The sequence below is a fragment of the Falco biarmicus genome, chromosome 1 (genome assembly GCF_023638135.1).
Source record: "Falco biarmicus isolate bFalBia1 chromosome 1, bFalBia1.pri, whole genome shotgun sequence".
Lineage (NCBI taxonomy): Eukaryota > Metazoa > Chordata > Aves > Falconiformes > Falconidae > Falco > Falco biarmicus.
Window position 1 is genome coordinate 76,464,341 of NC_079288.1, and position 17,173 is coordinate 76,481,513.

Below are 17,173 nucleotides of genomic sequence, written 5' to 3' on the forward strand. Positions count from 1 at the left end.
TCAGCTTTGCTTACTTATAAGGTAACTTCCTAATTTTGGATCCAAATCTAAATTCAGATTCCAAACAAAGTTCAAAGCTTCAAATTATTGAATGTGATTTTAGTTTCATGTGACATAAAATGCAAATTTTCATGGAGAATACTTCAGTAAAACACATTTTGTTCCTATTCATTATCTCAAGTATCCAAATGGACACAATTGATCTGCTCAGCCATGCTACCTCTTTTTTAAGATTCCCCTCATTATGTATTTATAGAGAAATTGCTACAAGTAATTCCATTACTGATTGCTACCAGTAATTCCATTAGGCTGAATCACTGAGTAACCTTGTTTCTGACACTATAACCAGATACATCACATGAAGTAGCAAACGGAATGCATCACGTACTGTGTGGCTGCTGAGAAGGATATACTAAAAGTTAGGAAAAGAGAAAATAGTACACGGACATTGGACCTTACAAACCAAGCCAGGATTTGAAGCCCATTGTTCCTTACTGTATCTCTACTCATATTAAACTTGGGGGGTGGGCGGTGGGGGGTGTGTAGAAAAAAAGGCTTTGGTTTGCATAATTACCTGGCATGTGACAGATCTTTCATGTAGTCTTGAATATGGAAACAAAACTATTCACATGTCAAAATATTTTCAGGACCAGAACTGATATCATATAATCATAGAATGGTTTGGGTTGGAAGGCACCTTTAAAGGTCATCTAGTCCACCCCCGCCCTGCAATGAGCAGGGACATCTTCAGCTAGATCAGGTTGCTCAGTCCCCACTCAAAATGACCTTGAAAGTTTCCAGGAATGGGGTATCCACCACCTCTCTGGGCAACCTGTTCCAGTGTTTCACCACCCTCATCATAAAAAATTTCTTCCTTATACCTACTCTGAATCCATCCTCCTTTAGTTTAAAAATCAACAGGTCCATGTCTTTCTTCAACTGAGGACTCCAGACCTGGGTGCAGTACTCCAGGTGGGGTCTCACCAGAGTGGAGCAGAGGGGCAGAATCACCTGCCTCGACCTGCTGGCCACATTTCTTTTTATGCAGCCCAGGATACAATTGGCCTTCTGGGCTCTGGGCACACTTTGCTGGCTCATGTCCAGATTTTCATCCACCAGTACCCCCAAGTCCTTCTTGGCAGGGCTTCTCTCAACCCCTTCATCCCCCAGCCTGTACTGATACCAGGGGTTGCCCTGATCCAGGTGCAGGACCTTGCACTTGGCCTTTTTGAACCTCATGAGGTTCACATGGGCCCACTTCTGAAGCTTGTCCAGGTCCATCTGGGTGGCATCCCTTCCCTCAAGCATGTCAACCACACCACTCAGCTTGGTGTCATCTGCAAAGTTGCTTAGGGTGCACTCAATCCCACTATGTTGTTGATGAGATATTAAACAGTACTGGTCCCAGTACAGACCCCTGAGAGTCTGGACTCCATCCAGACATTGAGCTGTTGACCACCACTCTCTGGGTGCAACCATCCAGCCAATTCTTCACCCACTGAACAGTCCATCCATCAAATCCCTATCTCTCCAATTTAGAAAGAAGGATGTTGTGGGGGACCATGTCAAAGGCCTTACAGAAGTCCAGACGGATGACATCTGTAGCTCTGCCCTTGTCAACTGATAGTCACTACATCATAGAAGGCCACTAAGTTGCTCAGGCAGGACTTGCCCTTGGATATTGTCAGGTGTTCCCATGTGAGTTCCAGGCAGTGTGTTCTATCACTCTAAGATCGAATTTGGTGTCAGTTTTACTGCTTTAGTTCTGTAAAGGATCAAATATATGTAGAGTTAAACTGGAATAAAGGAAACAGAAGCTAGTCTCAGCTGTTTGTATACTAGGCGTGGAAAAATAGGTACTGTTGCGTAATTGAAATTGTCTCTATTTCCATTTTACAGTTATCTCAATTTTGTATATGCTAGAAAAAATATGCATATTAATTACACATTTTATATTTGAAATGTTTATATTATGGTATTTGTGTTGATATAGCACAGAAACTAATCTAAAGCATACATTTCAATAACATTATTTGTCACATTATTTAATCTTTCTCATAACGGACTACTCCTTTACTTTTTTCGTATTTCCTGTATACTTGGTATATGCAAGAAATTCTTTTTATATGGCACTGAATCTTTGAATTATAATAATACACTATTTTCTGTAAGATAGAAAATTACATATGAAAATGGTTTGTCCTGCAATTCCTGGTAAATCTTTGCACTATGTAAAGGTGTAGTCTTGAATAGTGGTAACCCAGGCCACAGTGGCTTTACCAATATGAATTTTACTGAGTTGTTTGCCAGGATGCATGTCATGAAATACATGAATAGCTTTTGTTTTATTAATTCTTTTGGATATCATCCCAGCATCTTCTGGCCATTCCAAATTGTGTTTGCTGGAGATGGGTTTGAATTAATTCTCCAAATTCAATGACTTCTCTGTTCAAGGAAGTTCAGAGGCAGGCTCTGATATATTCCCTTCACTTACTAATCTCTTGACTGTGTCCCTTCATCTTGACCCATGCAGTTATCCAAACACCCTGTGAAAATTGTGAACACTTTTTAAAAAGCTCTAATTTTGCCCAGATTTATATGAAAATGAATAAACATGTATAAGTGGTTGACGAGAGCAGTCTAGGATCTTAACAAGTTGTGCTCTTCCTGTTCAATTTGTTGTAAATTGTGTATCATTCTGGCCCTAACTTAGGAAACAACTTTGACCTGTGATTAAACCCCAGTGAAATCAAGATCTCAGCACACATTTAAGGCTTAGCCTACACTTCAGTATTTAGAACAACAACTTAACAATATGCATTCCTGAAGGAGTATTTATCATGGTAAACCAGTATTTCCCTGTGATTGGGACGGAGTCATCAGGCAATCCACCAAAGGAGATCTAAGAGACCATAGGACACTGAAAAATTTATTAAATAACACTGATACAACTTAAATACTCAGCTTTTGTGAGGTCTGATGTAGTAGGTTTGGTAGCTCCACCCTTTCCATACCCTGCAGGTGACTCTTGGCATTATCTCAGTGCTCCACAACCCACACTCCCTTATCATTCACCTTTCAAGAATTTAGTCAGTCTCTTGAAAAACACATGGAAATTATGTACACTTATACTGACAAATGCAGAGACGTACCATTCAACACTCCTATCTGTAAAAACCAGTATAATTTATAGACATGAAAATATATTAGCATATACATGTATATTTATGGATTTCTGTTTTTACTTTTATGAACCTGTGCAACAATCTTGGCAACACCAGTATTTTCTTCTTCCCAGGGGAGTAAGGGATTTGTCTATGTTAATCAGGTAAACATATGTTCACCTCTGTATAGAATCTTCTCTGATTTTGTTAAACTGAAAAAGTGGCTGCATCATTGTTATTCTGTGCTTTCTAGAAGTCCACAACCGAACTGTGAACATGCTGGAGGCGGGGAACTATTAGAACCTTACCTATATGCTATACCTTGTTGAAGTGTGGCAGAACTCATATGGTCCTTCCCCAGCACCCTTCCAGGCATTGGGGCTTACAGAGTACGTTCCCTTCTGGAAAATTAAATGTACCCCATATTGTTTAACTAATGCTTTATCTTCAAAAGCAGGTTTTCCAATACAATATAAATAAAAATATAAATATTCTGCTGTGACTTCTTGTGCTCTCCCTTGTATTGTAGTGTACAAATGGCTTTTTTGATTATCTGATGTCACGTGGAAAAGGGACCGAAAGTGAAAGTATTACTTACTTACTTCGCAAGACGAAAGCATTCATAGTTGTATGTGGTAAAACTTTCCCAAAGAGATAACTTACATTATGAAGCTTATTTTTTTTGTGGCATTATGTTAATCTCTTACTGAGACATTTAGCCACTGCAAACATGAACTAATATTATCTGCAAATATGATACACTACTGTGGGTGTTTTGCAAGCCAAATACAGCCCACAAGACAATTCCTTTTGTACCATCATTACCAGCTCATACAATATTGGAGTGGAGATGAAAGGAAATAACTAAGGAGGTGCATGAATCTCAGCAGAAGTTGCTGCTTCCACATGAAGAAGTGGTTTGCCATCACTTGGCAAGCAGAGATGGGTGTATTTGTCCAGCAACAGCTCCAGGGTTAAAAAAGTGGAGAATGCAAGTACATGATCCTCTGATAAACCTTCTCAGCTCCTTCTGGGAATGGGTTGCTGCTGCAATAATATTATCACAAGACCCTGTCCGTAGAGAGTTCTGCCGCTGTGTGTGAGTGCAGAAATGTGTCGGTATAACCTCCTTATTCAGCTCTGGGAAGGCTGAGAGCCTGGTGAGACCAGTGGAAAGGCTGAGCTTCTACTCCATGGAGCAGTACCATACTGTCCGCTGCTATCTATGATGATGTACTCTTGACAGATGATAAATCATTTCAACCTCTCTAGCTGCCATAATGTTTCCATTGCAATTATAACTATGTATCTATTTATTGTGATGTTTTATCTTGTGCGTTTTAAATATGATGTATTAAAACACGGTGCACTGTAATCCAAATGCAATGAGGCAAGTAACTGTAAAAGCCAAAATTAGGATACAGAGAACAATGTATTCCAAATTAAGTGGGAACAAGATTACTTGTTAGCTGAAAATAATGAGCACCTTCAGTGCCTCATGTGCATGCAAATAATAGGTGTGCCAAACGAATATAGTATCAGCTGACATTACAAAACCTACCACCATGAAAAACAAGAGGAGTGCACTGGAGAACCTAATCATTACAGAATTAAAAGAAAATCCCCCCAAATCAATGTCACAAGCAAAGTAAGTACGCTGATCTAATGTGCCAATGCATAAACTCAAGGCCTGGCTGCCCCGGATGAGACCTGCCCCGGTTGAACCCCTGAAATGGGATGGTGAGCCAAAAAATGGAATGCAGTTAAAACGTTCTCTGTATCTTTGGGTGAAAAAAAGATGTAACAAGTCATAGAAGCTTGTTATTGTCTTATTTAACTGTAGAAAGCAGAATAGTTGATGCAAACAATCACATGCTCAAAATTTGAGACCAATCACAGAAAAATGTAAGCATTTATCATTCACTTTGGATAAGACCACTAACAGGAGTGAAATCAGGCAGTTATTAAATTTCAGATGAGCTATTGCTAAGGTTTTCTTTGTAACACAAATGGGGCAGTACTTTTAAAGTACATTTAAAGTACTTTTTCCTACCACTAGCTCGTGTAACAGTTTTCAAAACTCCCTTGTCACAAATAATGACAAGCACTGACTGTCTAGAAAAGTCAGTTAATGAGTTTGCTGAAAAGAAACTGCAGCTGAATATCTCAGTTTAGCTGCAAGATACATTACCAGACAGTTGGTGGTAAATCTATGAAACAAGGAACATGAATACTAGTGTCATATATATGGTTAACTTCATTCACAGAAGAAATACTGCACAGACACATAGTAAATACATCAAATATCTCAAGAAGCTGAATCCAAACTATGGGAATTTACCCCTCATTCAAAAGTGGGGTGACTGTAAGCAGGGAAGCTGCCGCCTTTTCCAAATGTGTACGTCTTGAAGATGAGAGAGCAAATAACACATTTCGGTTATAAGAGCCTATCTCTGCTCAATGGTCTTCCTACCAGCTTTGTAATAGCTCCAGTCTGCATGGTGCCTAAAATCCGAGAGAGCTATTCAGGTCACCTATTATCCATGGAAGAGCTTAAAATTTACTAGCATTTCCATGTTGGACTGAAAATTTTTCTACAAAGACGCACACACCCCCCTACTTAAAAGTATCCCAAACTGAACTCTTAAAGCTGTAATTGAGAACTAAGCACCTCAACTCATCCCCAGAGAGCCCATTTCCATACATGGCATCCATGAATAGCACTGAATTGAGCTCAAAATTCATTTAGTACTCACAGCTGACATCAGCGCACTCACCCCACCTGTGGAGCGAGCTCTTCCAGAAGACTGCTCTAACCAGCATTATAGCAAATAGCTTAGGATGAGGTCCATATCCTCCCTCCTCTTGACTCTTAGCAACACACTCATGAGATACAGTATTTGCATTTTGCATTAGAGTTGGGTAAACTGCACACATATAAATGGAAATACGGTTTGAATTCCAAGACTTTTAGACTTTTTATTTCAAACGGGTATCTTCAGCAACAAGATAGAGGGAGTTTGGGTCTGGTTTTATATTATTCTTGGTTCTGCCCTTCCTTTCTGAACAGTAACCTAGTTGCACCAAGAGGTATAGAGAGTGGCCTGTATCTTAGGGCATTCTACCATTTGCTTATTCCTTCAGAAAATCAGAAACAGTGGGTTCAGCTTATGCAAGATTGAAAAGGTCCTAGAAGAAACATTTCTGTCTTCCAAGACAAATGCACAAATCAACAGATTACTGTGCACAGGGCTGCCACAGCTACATCCTCCACTAGTACCTGCACGCTCTGAAGACACAGAACAGGATTTTGAACTCTGAAGTTATGTTTACAGTGGCATTAAACCAAGACCAGCACATAGGCTTTAACACAGGACTAGACAGTACTTAACTGTGAGGCCACTTGACCAATAACAACTGCCTAGCATCATCTGGATATAGCACAGGCCAAGAACCTTCCCCGATAGGAGATCTGGATGCAGCAGCCATCAGTGATCTGTAGTTGTGGCCCAAACCTACCATCTCATATTCTCCTCTGATACACCACCTTGTGTAGCTTGATTAGCTTGGTCTTTAGTGCCTCCTCCTTGTATTATCCGATCACAGTAGGTTCATGATTTAGTTCTACCTGGGCCTACAAACAGCCTCAGAGAAAAGGAGTGTTGTTTTCTCAGGGAAAATTACCTCTGTCTTCCCTACACCTGGAAAAGCTGGCTGGGTGTAGGCATTTAACCGTTCCTTTGTTTCACGACCTCTTCAACTGTCGAAATGTGTGAGGGTTTTTAACATCAAGCCAGCAATTTTCATTCTGCCAGTTAAAGCTATGACTGCTTTTTTTGTCTCTTGACAGTTGATACTGATATAGTATCAAACTCAAAAGACACACCTATTTCAACACAAATTCCTAATGAAACCAGGAAACAAGTAGTTTTCATCTCAACAGAGATAACTAGCTTGAGAGAAAACACCTTTATAATATCAATACATAAAGTGGGCTTGCAAAGTGAGGTCGTTTTTTCCCCATTAACAAGTCCCAGTGAGTAACTCTTCAAATGAGGGTCTATATATCACTCAATTAGAATTGCAAGCCAAAGTATCACGAAAAATACTTTAGAGAGTGTATCAGTGTAGTTGCAAAGTATTGAAATATTAGCTGCTTCTTGAAAGAAAAGTATCCCTTCTTCCTCTTGTGCTGCTCAATGCTTTCTATTTCAGGCTGACAGCCCTGTAGTCAATCACGTTAGCTAGACATCTCTCCTTAGCGCAGTTACAGGTTTGGAAATGCAGGTACCAAATCTTGGCATGTATTTCCAAACATTTTTTTTCTAAGATGAAAATAGGGTGTTTTTGTTGTTGTTGGGATTCAATACCCATTTTCAAATGCTGCTTTTGTCGAACTTGACCTTTTTTTCCTATTCTATATCAACTCTGTCATGGCTGCTGGTGTTAATCAGCCACTCTTAAACTCTTAACAGTTCTTTGATACCTATGGAATTAGCTGTTTTTAATGGTAGCACTTCCCAGCTTATCAGTTCTATCAGAAAGACAAAACAGTTACACACACAAAAATATACAGAACATGAGTTTATTACAGCCTGTAATTCATGCCTACAGATTCTCTTACCTGCCACAGCTTTCAAAACAGGTATTTCTTTTCTTTTTTTTTTTTTTTTTTTTTAAAGTATCTTAAAACATGCACTCTTTTTGCTTTGCAGTTTTTTGCCATGGGAACAGATAAGAAAGTTTTTTTGATCAGTCAAAACATAATGTCAAAGTGCCAGGACCATAAGCCATTAATACACAAAGGTTCTTTTCTTTTACTAGGGTCTGCAACAGAATATCATGTTAAGAAAACACTGATACATTGGATGAAAAGAATAACACCTTTGATGAATTACCTTAAGAACTCAATACATTTTCATGTGCTTCTTTTACTTTTTGTTTCATATAGATCATTAATAAAGATGGAATGACTCTTTTAGTATATTCAATCCAAAATCTGTGGCCAGATCATCAGCTAGTATAATGCTATCAACTCTGTTCTCTGCATTTTCACTGACTGAGAATATGACCACGATCTGAAAAAAACCCCCACTCAAACCCAAAAACGTTTGGTGGAATTATTGTGGAACAATAATTGTATTTCTGACAAGTAAGGCAAGGACTGGATGCTGATGCTGCAGGCTACTCAAGGATGGTTAATTGTATTCATGAACTATTTGTAAGACAGCAAGCTGCCAAAACCTCAAACATTTCCAACATAGTAATTCTGGAATGCTGTAGTAAATAGGAAAAAACAGATGTCATAATGTGTTTCATCTAGTTTAAAATTTAACATGTAATTAACTTAATGGCTTGACAATAGCTGATGTAGCAAAAAAAAAATGCAATTAAATTAGTACCTCATTATGACATCAAATTGTTTTACATATGCATTACAAAAAAAAAAATGAGATTTTGAGACATTAGTATATTTTACAGTGACTAACTGTCCTTAAAATGCTATTGCATGTAATACATGTTTTGTATTTCATCACTTGTGGAAATTATTTCATTTTTATAACACTGTACTTTCTGTAGTTTTTTCATTACACCACTAGTGAAAGCTGTTCCTTGGTTTATTGTTTCAAATGCTGTATCTAGGTAATTGGACTTTTACATTCATTAAGTAGTAAAAGCTTTCACTTTCTTTATCTTTTGTACCGCTTGGCTGTTTGTCCTAAGTGGTGTAGGCAATTATTTTGGTTCTTTCACATCTTCTCTGAGTCTTTCTTACGGTACATTTCAGGTGGTCTGTTGTATGCACACAGCAGCACGTTAAGAGAGAGTCCTGTTCATGTATTATTTTGGACTTCCCAAAGGTTTCTCAAGGTATTATTAGAGTTTCCCAATTGTTAGTGCTGCAGGATGGAAAAGGGTAAGAGTACACTGAAGTAGAATGATTTAAAAAAAAATCCACAGCAGAGTCCCAAAGAAATACCAACACCAAGCCCAGACGTTTTTGTTACAGAACAGCACTGTCTGACCTGCAGTTTCTGTGAGTTTCCTGTATGTAGTTTGCGTTCAAAGAAAGCCTCTTTGAAAAAATACATTTTGAGGTTATATAGTTGTATTCAACAGAAAATAATTTTACTTTGAATTATGTAACTGATTTTTCAAGTGACTCAGATCTTCCAAACTCCCCATGCTAGTGTGTTCCTATTAAAGATATTGAAACCTGTTAGAGAGAAGTGTGCAAGGAAAGAGGTTGAACTGTGTTCTAATGCAGATCCCACTGAAATTTAATGTGACTTTCCATTCACTGCAGTAGATGAGGTCCTTGATGCTGCCAACAGTGGCTCTCTGATGCTGTGGGTATCTACAGCTTGCTTTTTCAGTGAAGGGATATTATTAGGAAAGAGGGATCAGTAAAAAGGAATCTGAAACCTGATCTAGTGCTGAGGAATGCCCTTTGAATGTGTCATTTGAACCAAATTATTACTTCTGGGAGGTGTGAACCTTTTGCATGAGTCTTTGCTCAAAACCTGAAATGGACCGTGAAAAGTAGTAAAAAAGTTATGCAAGCCCTCATGCAATTAAGCAAAGTAGTTTCAAAGAGATAATTATATACTTCTGAAGCTAAAAGCACAAGTCCATCCGTCACTCAGATGTGGTTTAGCATTCTTTTCAACACAAATCATTTAGCCTTGATTTTCCAAACAAGTGCTGTCACCGACTATGCATACCCACCTAGTTGTTCCAGCTGTGTGCAGGTTGTCACACAGGGGCAACAAACAGGGTTCTCACAGACCTCCATCTCTGAGAGCAGTTCAGAAAGGAAAAGCCACTGATTGGAGTTAGCATGCTCTATCCCTACGGCTTTTTGGAGGAAAAGTTCATTAGCTGCTTTGCATGCCAAGGGACCAGCTGTCCTTCAGCACATGGAGCAGCTCTGACTGACCAAGAGGACAAGTGGGAAATAAGCTCACAGTGGTGCCAGCACGGCATATGGTCACGTACCAGCTGTTTCTGAAATGCTTGCCAAGCAGAGATCAGAATTGTGTTGGCTGTTAGGAAAATAAAACCCAATGAAAACCAACAAGCAAACAAAAAATTCCACTGTTGGGATTCCTGAGATCTGACCACAAAACGAGAACTGTCAATTTGAAATGTCACACAGCAACTACGTGAATATTCAGAATAATCTGTCATTGGCTTGCATGCTCTGATCATTAGGAGAACACCGATGTTCTGAGCATCTGTCCCTTCCACAGAGCTTTCAGAGAAAAAATGTTTACAGAAAGGGTGAAATAAGGTAAGCGGATTCATATTGGTGATATAAATCATTAATAGATTGAGAATGTGTTCAGAAGACTGAATGGAGATCGATTTAATCGGTACCAATTGTTATTACAGACAAACCCCAGGTGTCCCACATTTTACTATATTTTATTTCTGCCTTGAAAAGGGGAATTCAAATTCTGAGCTCATGAACAAAAGATTTGATTGTGATTGGTGCGAGTCGTATTACAGTGTTGGTGAAACGCTTCTGATAAACCAGTGAAATGACTCAGCAGAAAAGAGTCAGCAGGATTTTTCCCCCAAAGCTTTTCAATTTCAGCTTTTCACAACAAGAAAATAACTTGAACAGTAATTAAATGGTTCAGAGAACAACGCTGTTCTTTTACCATGGGGTTTAAAGCATTACTTTCTCTTCAGAGCTTTTGTGCAGCACTCCTTCAAGGTTTGGAGAAAGCTGCACTGATTAACTGCATGTTCATACAACATCAATTACTGCCTTAGCAGCTTTTAAGAGAATGTCAGTAGCTCATGTAGCTACACAACTCTGCATATTTAACTTTTGGCTAGCCTAGATCAAATTTATGACTAATTAGGTGCTAAGGATGTTCAGAAAAGGCGAACCCCAGCTAAAACAAAAATACGAGTAATGCTGCTCCTGTATCAGGAAATTTCTGAGTATATAAGCTGGGAGGCAATCGCTACTATCTTGGCTTGCAGTCCTATTTCTTACGAGATGTATTTTTATATACAGACTTAACTTGTCAAAAGGCCTAAACAGACTACATCCAGGGTGGGGGAGACCATCTTTTCAGAGATGAGCTTGATTCCGGTGACTGGAGACATTTACACAAAAGGAACAGTGTTAGCCAATGTAGATGACATACTGCCTTTTGGAATTCCAGGAGCCACACATTGAGCAGTGAATAAAAGGAAGAAAACCCTTAGGATTACACACTGACAGAAGACAGTTTGACATCTTACATGATATTGACTTTCCTTAGACCTGTATGCGTTCATGTATTTGAGAAATGTGAGGTGCCCAGTGTACGCTCAAAAGGGCGTTAGTATTTTCCCAATTAAGAAGCCTAATTAGTACTTTGGTGTGTCTTGTCATATTTTCAGTCTTACAGTGGCCCATTTTCACCCATCTACTATGCTAAAAACGTTACTCTTTCATTACTCTACGTTCATGTAAACAGTTCTGATCAAGCTGGCATTTAATCAATCAGAATAAATTTTTCCTGCCTCCTGAGGAGCTCACCTACTAAACCCGACTTTCAATGGCATCAGTCTTCTAAAACACGACTTTCCTTCCAGACGGGCTTTCATTTAACAGCGAAATAAAGTTTATTTGCTAACCCTGCCCTCTGAGTCGTTAAGGATTTCAAAAGGACCTCACATTACAAACACCGCTACACTCCACCATTATCCCCCATTTCCTCCTTCGCATTCCCGCCCCGGCCCTGGGTGTTTCCCTCTCGCCGTACCACGCAGCCAGCCCTCCCGAGGGGCGCAGGCGGCTCCCGGCAGCTGGCTGAGGGAGCCCAGCCCAGGCCAGGCCGAGGGCCGCCTCCCGCCGGCCCCCAGAGGCGCTCTGCCCGCCGGCCGGCCGGTGACTTTCAAACGCCTCACCCGCCCCTGTTCGCCTCATGCGCCCGTCGGACAGCGCGGCGCTCTGCCGCCGGGCGGGGCGGGCCGAGGCTGTACAACCAGGGCCGAGGAGTACTTCCCCTCCTCCTCCTCCTCCTCCTCCCTCTCCTCCCTCCTCCTTCCTCCTCCTCCTCCCTCCCGCTCTTCCTGCGCGGCGGCCTGCCATGGAGCCGGCTCGCTGCCGCCCGGCCACTACCGGCCGGGGCCGGAGGGGCCGGGCTTGCCTGCCGACGCGGTGGAGAGCTCGGCCCGCGCCCCACAGCCCCGCCGCGCCACACAGGCACCCCGGCGTGGCCCCGCAGCCCGGCCCGCGCACGCCTGGGCGGCGGGATCCGGGCCGCCCTCTAGGCGGAAGGATACGGGGAGGAGCCTGCGGCGCGGTCCGCCGGGGCGCTGAGTCCTGTTGCCGGGTGACGGAGCGGCCGGCCCCCCTCCCTTCCCGTGGCGCTGGGAGCCGCCGCTGCCGCCGCCGGTTTACGTAACACCTCCCAGGGCAGGTCCCGGCTCCGTCCCGCCCGCCTCACTCGGGGACGGCAGCAGCGGGACGGAGTCCGCCGCCTCCTCCGGCTGCCAGAGGCCCCAGGGCCCCGCTCTGCGCCGCCACGGCAGGTAAATACCCGCCGCGGGCCCGGGGAGCAGAGGGAGGGGCAGGGCTGGAGGGAGGGCGGCTGCCGCCCTCCCCGTGGCAACGGGAGGACGGAGCCGGGAGGCAGCGGCAGCCACCGCGCAGCCCACCCCCCCTATCCCCCCCACCCCCCTTCCTTCCCGCCTCTGCTCTGAGCGACGGGCGGACTCGACCCCCGGGGAGCGCCGGGCCGGCGGCTCGGGGCCCGGCCGAGGAGGCCCGCGCCGGCCCGCTCATCTCTCCCCTCCGCTAACAGCCCGTGAAGAGGAGGAGTTGCGGGGCCGGGCCTGGCCGGCGCTGGGAGGACGGTTTCCCGGGACGGCGCGTCCCGCTTCTTGGCGGCGCCTGCCGCAGCGCGGCGGGAGCGTGCCGGGGAGGCCGGGGGCTGGGCCGGCGGGAGAGCGGAGGAAGCGCGGCGACGCGGGGAGAGGGGCCGGGGAGGGGGGTGACAGGGAGCGCGAGGGGCCGGGCGGGGGGGCTGGCCGCAGGCCGGCGGCGAGGCAGGGCTCGGGGGCGGGGCCGGGGGCCCGGCCGGGGTGCCCCCGTCCGAGCGCCAGCCTGGGAGCGGAGCCTTCCCGGCCTCCCCCCCCCTCCCCCCCTGCTCCTCCATCCCGGCCCGGCCCCTGGGCTCCCGGCGCCAGGTGAGCGGCTTGCCCGGGAGGTCGGGGGGAGGTGCCGGCCTGGGGTGGGAGCCGGGGCTCTGGGCCTTCGGGCCGGGTCACGCCCGGGAGGAGAGGAGGAGGGAGGCGAAGGCGGCCCCAGCACCCACCCGCCGCGGGTGCCGGCCTGCGCCCATGTCACCCGCCGCAGTGGAAGGGAGAGCGGAGGATGCGGCGCTTCGGGTCAGGGTAGCGCCAACCTGAGCCGGGCGGCCCCTTCCCTGCCCAGCCTGACCGTGGGGCTGAAGTGACAGGGCTTCCCGCACCCCCCGGGCTGCTGCCATGCCCCGCTGGTGCGCGGGTATGGCTCACGCCGTGACCTTTCATCCTGTGCGTAATTATACAAAGCGCAGACAGCGGCTGGTGACCGGTGAGGAGGAGCTGGGAGATGGGTCTAAATGCCTCGGATTGGGATAGATGGAATCCGCCACTGGCTTAGCTGCGGCGTTCCGGGGTTACCCTGGGGCCCGATCTGGTGGGACTCGCTCCCCTCCTTTTTTTTTTTTTCCTTTTTTTTTTCTTTTTTTTTTTTCTTTTTTTTTTCTTTTTTCTTTTTTCTTTCCAACAGCATTGTCCTTTAGGGGCCTATGGAAGGCAAAAGGCGGATAGAAAGGCTAGGGCTGCTGCTGTTTCAGGAGGAGGAGCTGGGCTGATAGGAGACTGACGGGAGCCGCATCCTATGGCCGCTCGGAGCTGCGCGCCGCCTGGGCGGGCGCGGCAGGGCCGCAGCCTCTCGTAGGCAGTGGGCGGGGGGGGGGGGGGGGGGGGGACACACGGACGACAAGGTTTGGCGAAGGTTACAGCTGAATGCAGAAGTGACACAAACTGACACTTCGTTCCAGCAAACTCCTTTCTGTCTTCCTGCCGTGTCGTCTCGATTAAAAGTATACGTTTATTAAGTCGTGCTATTAAACTTTGAGGAAAAGCAAATGTGGGGTGTTTTTTTCTCTTTTGTCTTTGTTTTAATTACTCATTGCAGTACCTGATACTGATCTGAAGGGTGAAAATAGTAGGATTTGCTTATCCTTTCAAATAAAAGGCATGCCTGTGGTCCGATGTTTTCTGTATATAAGTAGTCTGGGTTGTAGTTTATAGGCCTTGGGATCAGAGGACACTGTGGTATGAGTAGTTGATTTTCCTCTTGCCAACCCTTTTAAACGTTTAGGATTTTACCCTTCTGTGGCACACTGTGTATTACTTATGTGTTCCAGGAATGAGGAGGAAATCGGGGATCAGATTTAGTTTCATAGCTGTCAAAAGTGAGCTCGTGATGATTCAGTAGATAATTGTGTAAAACAAACTACTTCACTGCAGTGCTTAAAACCCAAGTATTGCAGGCTCCTCACAATCCATGGGAGTCTGAAATTGACATTTTTCTTTATTGTTGAAGACAGAAATATACTTTATGAATGTAAATGACATGGAACTTGATTGTTAATTGACATGTAACTGTACAGATTTTATTTTGTACTAATCCTCCATCTGCTGTTTCTTGTCAGTATGGATACGCTAAAGTGGTAGTGTACAATCCCTCCCTTCTGATCAATAAAGCATATTGTATGGGTATCAAAGTCTTCTATTTCGATCATTGAGATAGAAGAGGAAATCTGGGTAACTTGAATAAAATCAGTAGTACGCTATATATTTGTAGTGTTTTACTCATTTTCAAAGACTAGGAATTTTAGGGGAAATCCCGATTTGTACACTCCATTGAAAGCATCAGCAGTTCATATCTCTGCCATATTCTGCTTAGCAGGTATTGCCATATGTACAGTAACATAACTTTGTAAGTTCATTTGTTCTGTGCACCGTGGAGGCAGTGATTCTTTGAGACCACAGTTCCTGCAAATTTGGATTGGGTACATGGCCCTCTGGCTTTTCTGCTCATCGGCAGGGGATTCGGAGGGAAAGGAAGGAGACCCAAGAGGAAAAATTGGAGGCCTTGGACTTCTCTTGTTATCTTAATATGCCTATTTCATAGTCTGCATTCCCCACTGCTTTTGTTGTTGTTGCTATTCATTATCCTTCCAAGTAAGAGAAATTCCATAGGGGTGAAATGATGTCAGCATTTTCCTTTGCTCGTTTGCTAGAGGAAGATCTGGATGCCTCTCTTAAATTCATTTTTTGTCCTTCCTGAGCATCTTGTTTCTAGGTGAATAGGGGGAATGAAGTAAGCAGAGAGGATGGTTTTATGCCTAACAGGTGAATTTTCTGTGGAATTTTATTGTGTTTTAGGCATAGTGCTGTAGAGTCAGAATAGACCTTCTATCTGCTTAGCTAGAATCCTAGCAAAATCATCTACCAGTTTGCTGCTTCTTTAAGCTTTGCGTAAGCAGCATACAAAATTTGTAATGATGGATGTTGAAAGTACTGTGCATTAAATATTTCCTTCAAAGCCATCTGAATGTTAATGTGTTCAAAATAAGAAATTTTACCGCTTTTTTTGTTGTTTTTTTTTTTAATCTGGTTTTATTTTGCAGCTTCTGAAAGACCCTTATTTCTTGTTATTCCATTGCAGCTTGTTTTTCTTCTTTCTTAAGACATGCATTCATGGCATAGGTTTCATACCTATCTGGTAGACTGATAATGTGAAGCCTCTAAAATCATATAATGGTAGGAACAACCAATAGCTAATAACTAAAAATAATAATTTATTCCTAGAATAAGATGAGTAAGAATGTCTGGTAAAGCAGAATGTGATGAAGACAGCAAGAACTTAGAATTCCTGTAGGCTAAGAGAGGTAACAGGAACTCTCCCAAGTTATCTGCACTGCTAGTGGAGCTTGGAATACAAATGATCTTGTAGAAGCTATTTAATATGCTCTGTTTATTGGGATAATTTCTTCTGTATTGTGGAACAGAGATTGGAATCCTTCATTTAGTCCAAGAACAGTGACAGGCTGGTTAGGTAATTTGTAAATGTAATTAAAGAAACAAGTTGTTGTGTTGTGTTCATACCCCCAACCCCGCTCCAAGATTTTTTTCTGGGTAGAGTAAATTTCATTATAAAAATGTTTGATTGGATATTTGAATGCTCAGTTGCATTTCAGTACGCAGACAAGGAGGAAACTGGCTGATTGGAAGGAGAAGTATAGAGTATTTTCATAATTTAAAAATAATTTACCAGATTTTTATAGGCAGAAATATCAGATAACTGCAGAACTGTCAGAGTATTTTAGCAGAAAAATATCGAGGTGAGCTAGTTATAATATTTTTGCTGAAAAGCATCATGTTCTACTTTCCTGAAAGTTGGTTGGGTGCATGTGGATGCTGAGAGTTTGTGTATTTTATTGGGCCACAGTGGTGGTTGAGGTGGTGGTGGTTGGGGAAGGGTTGACTAGTTTGAACATTCAGCACAAAGATTTTATTTCACAGACTTCTTACTAGAAGTTGTTCCTCTGGCTTTATTGGAAGCTACTGAATATATTTAAATTTTAATCTGCCGTTTCCTTTATAATCTCACATGCAAGTGTTTGGATTTACCTGTATAAAACTACTCATTGTTTCTGCATCATCTGAATTCTGTTCATAACTTGGCTTCTGCATATCCACTTTGGTATCTGTCTTTTCAAGTGATTTATTTCTAAGGCAGTAGTGTGGAAATTTCGATTATAAAGTATTTTAAATGATTTTTCACAGTTGTGATATTACATGTAATAGATGAATTATGTCCTCCCAGGTTTGTGCATAGTCTGTGCTCAGGCTGGCTGTAACAATTTTTATTTTGAATATAATTTGGGGAATGTTTAAATTTCTCTTTTTCACTTCACTGAGGCAGAAGTTTCAAGTATGTG

At 43.2% G+C, this 17,173-nt stretch overlaps 2 protein-coding genes across 6 annotated transcripts in view; one reads left to right on the top strand and one right to left on the bottom strand.

Moving 5' to 3' along the window:
• Positions 1-756: 756 nt before the first annotated feature.
• Positions 757-3,692, bottom strand: LOC130142694 (uncharacterized). Its single transcript, XM_056325009.1, has 3 exons — positions 3,473-3,692; positions 2,495-2,546; positions 757-1,765 (listed from the first exon to the last, which is right to left on the bottom strand). The coding sequence occupies exon 3, from the start codon at positions 1,477-1,479 to the stop codon at positions 766-768; it is 714 nt and encodes a 237-aa protein (XP_056180984.1). The 5' UTR covers positions 1,480-1,765; positions 2,495-2,546; positions 3,473-3,692; the 3' UTR covers positions 757-765.
• Positions 3,693-12,252: 8,560 nt separating this feature from the next.
• Positions 12,253-17,173, top strand: part of KIAA0232 (KIAA0232 ortholog) — a 72,463-nt gene continuing 67,542 nt past the window's right edge. For 2 of the 5 annotated variants that reach the window (XM_056337974.1, XM_056337983.1), the window contains exon 1: positions 12,255-12,704. The gene's annotated coding sequence lies outside the window, so the exon portion shown is untranslated. Of the gene's footprint in view, positions 12,705-13,302; positions 13,362-17,173 lie in introns of those variants that run through there. The other 3 variants (XM_056337965.1, XM_056337952.1, XM_056337958.1) reach the window with 3 other exon arrangements.

What these genes read in the sequence shown, in the direction of transcription:
- LOC130142694 (XM_056325009.1), bottom strand. Translation starts at nt 1,479, where the DNA reads ATGGTTGCACCCAGAGAGTGGTGGTCAACAGCTCAATGTCTGGATGGA.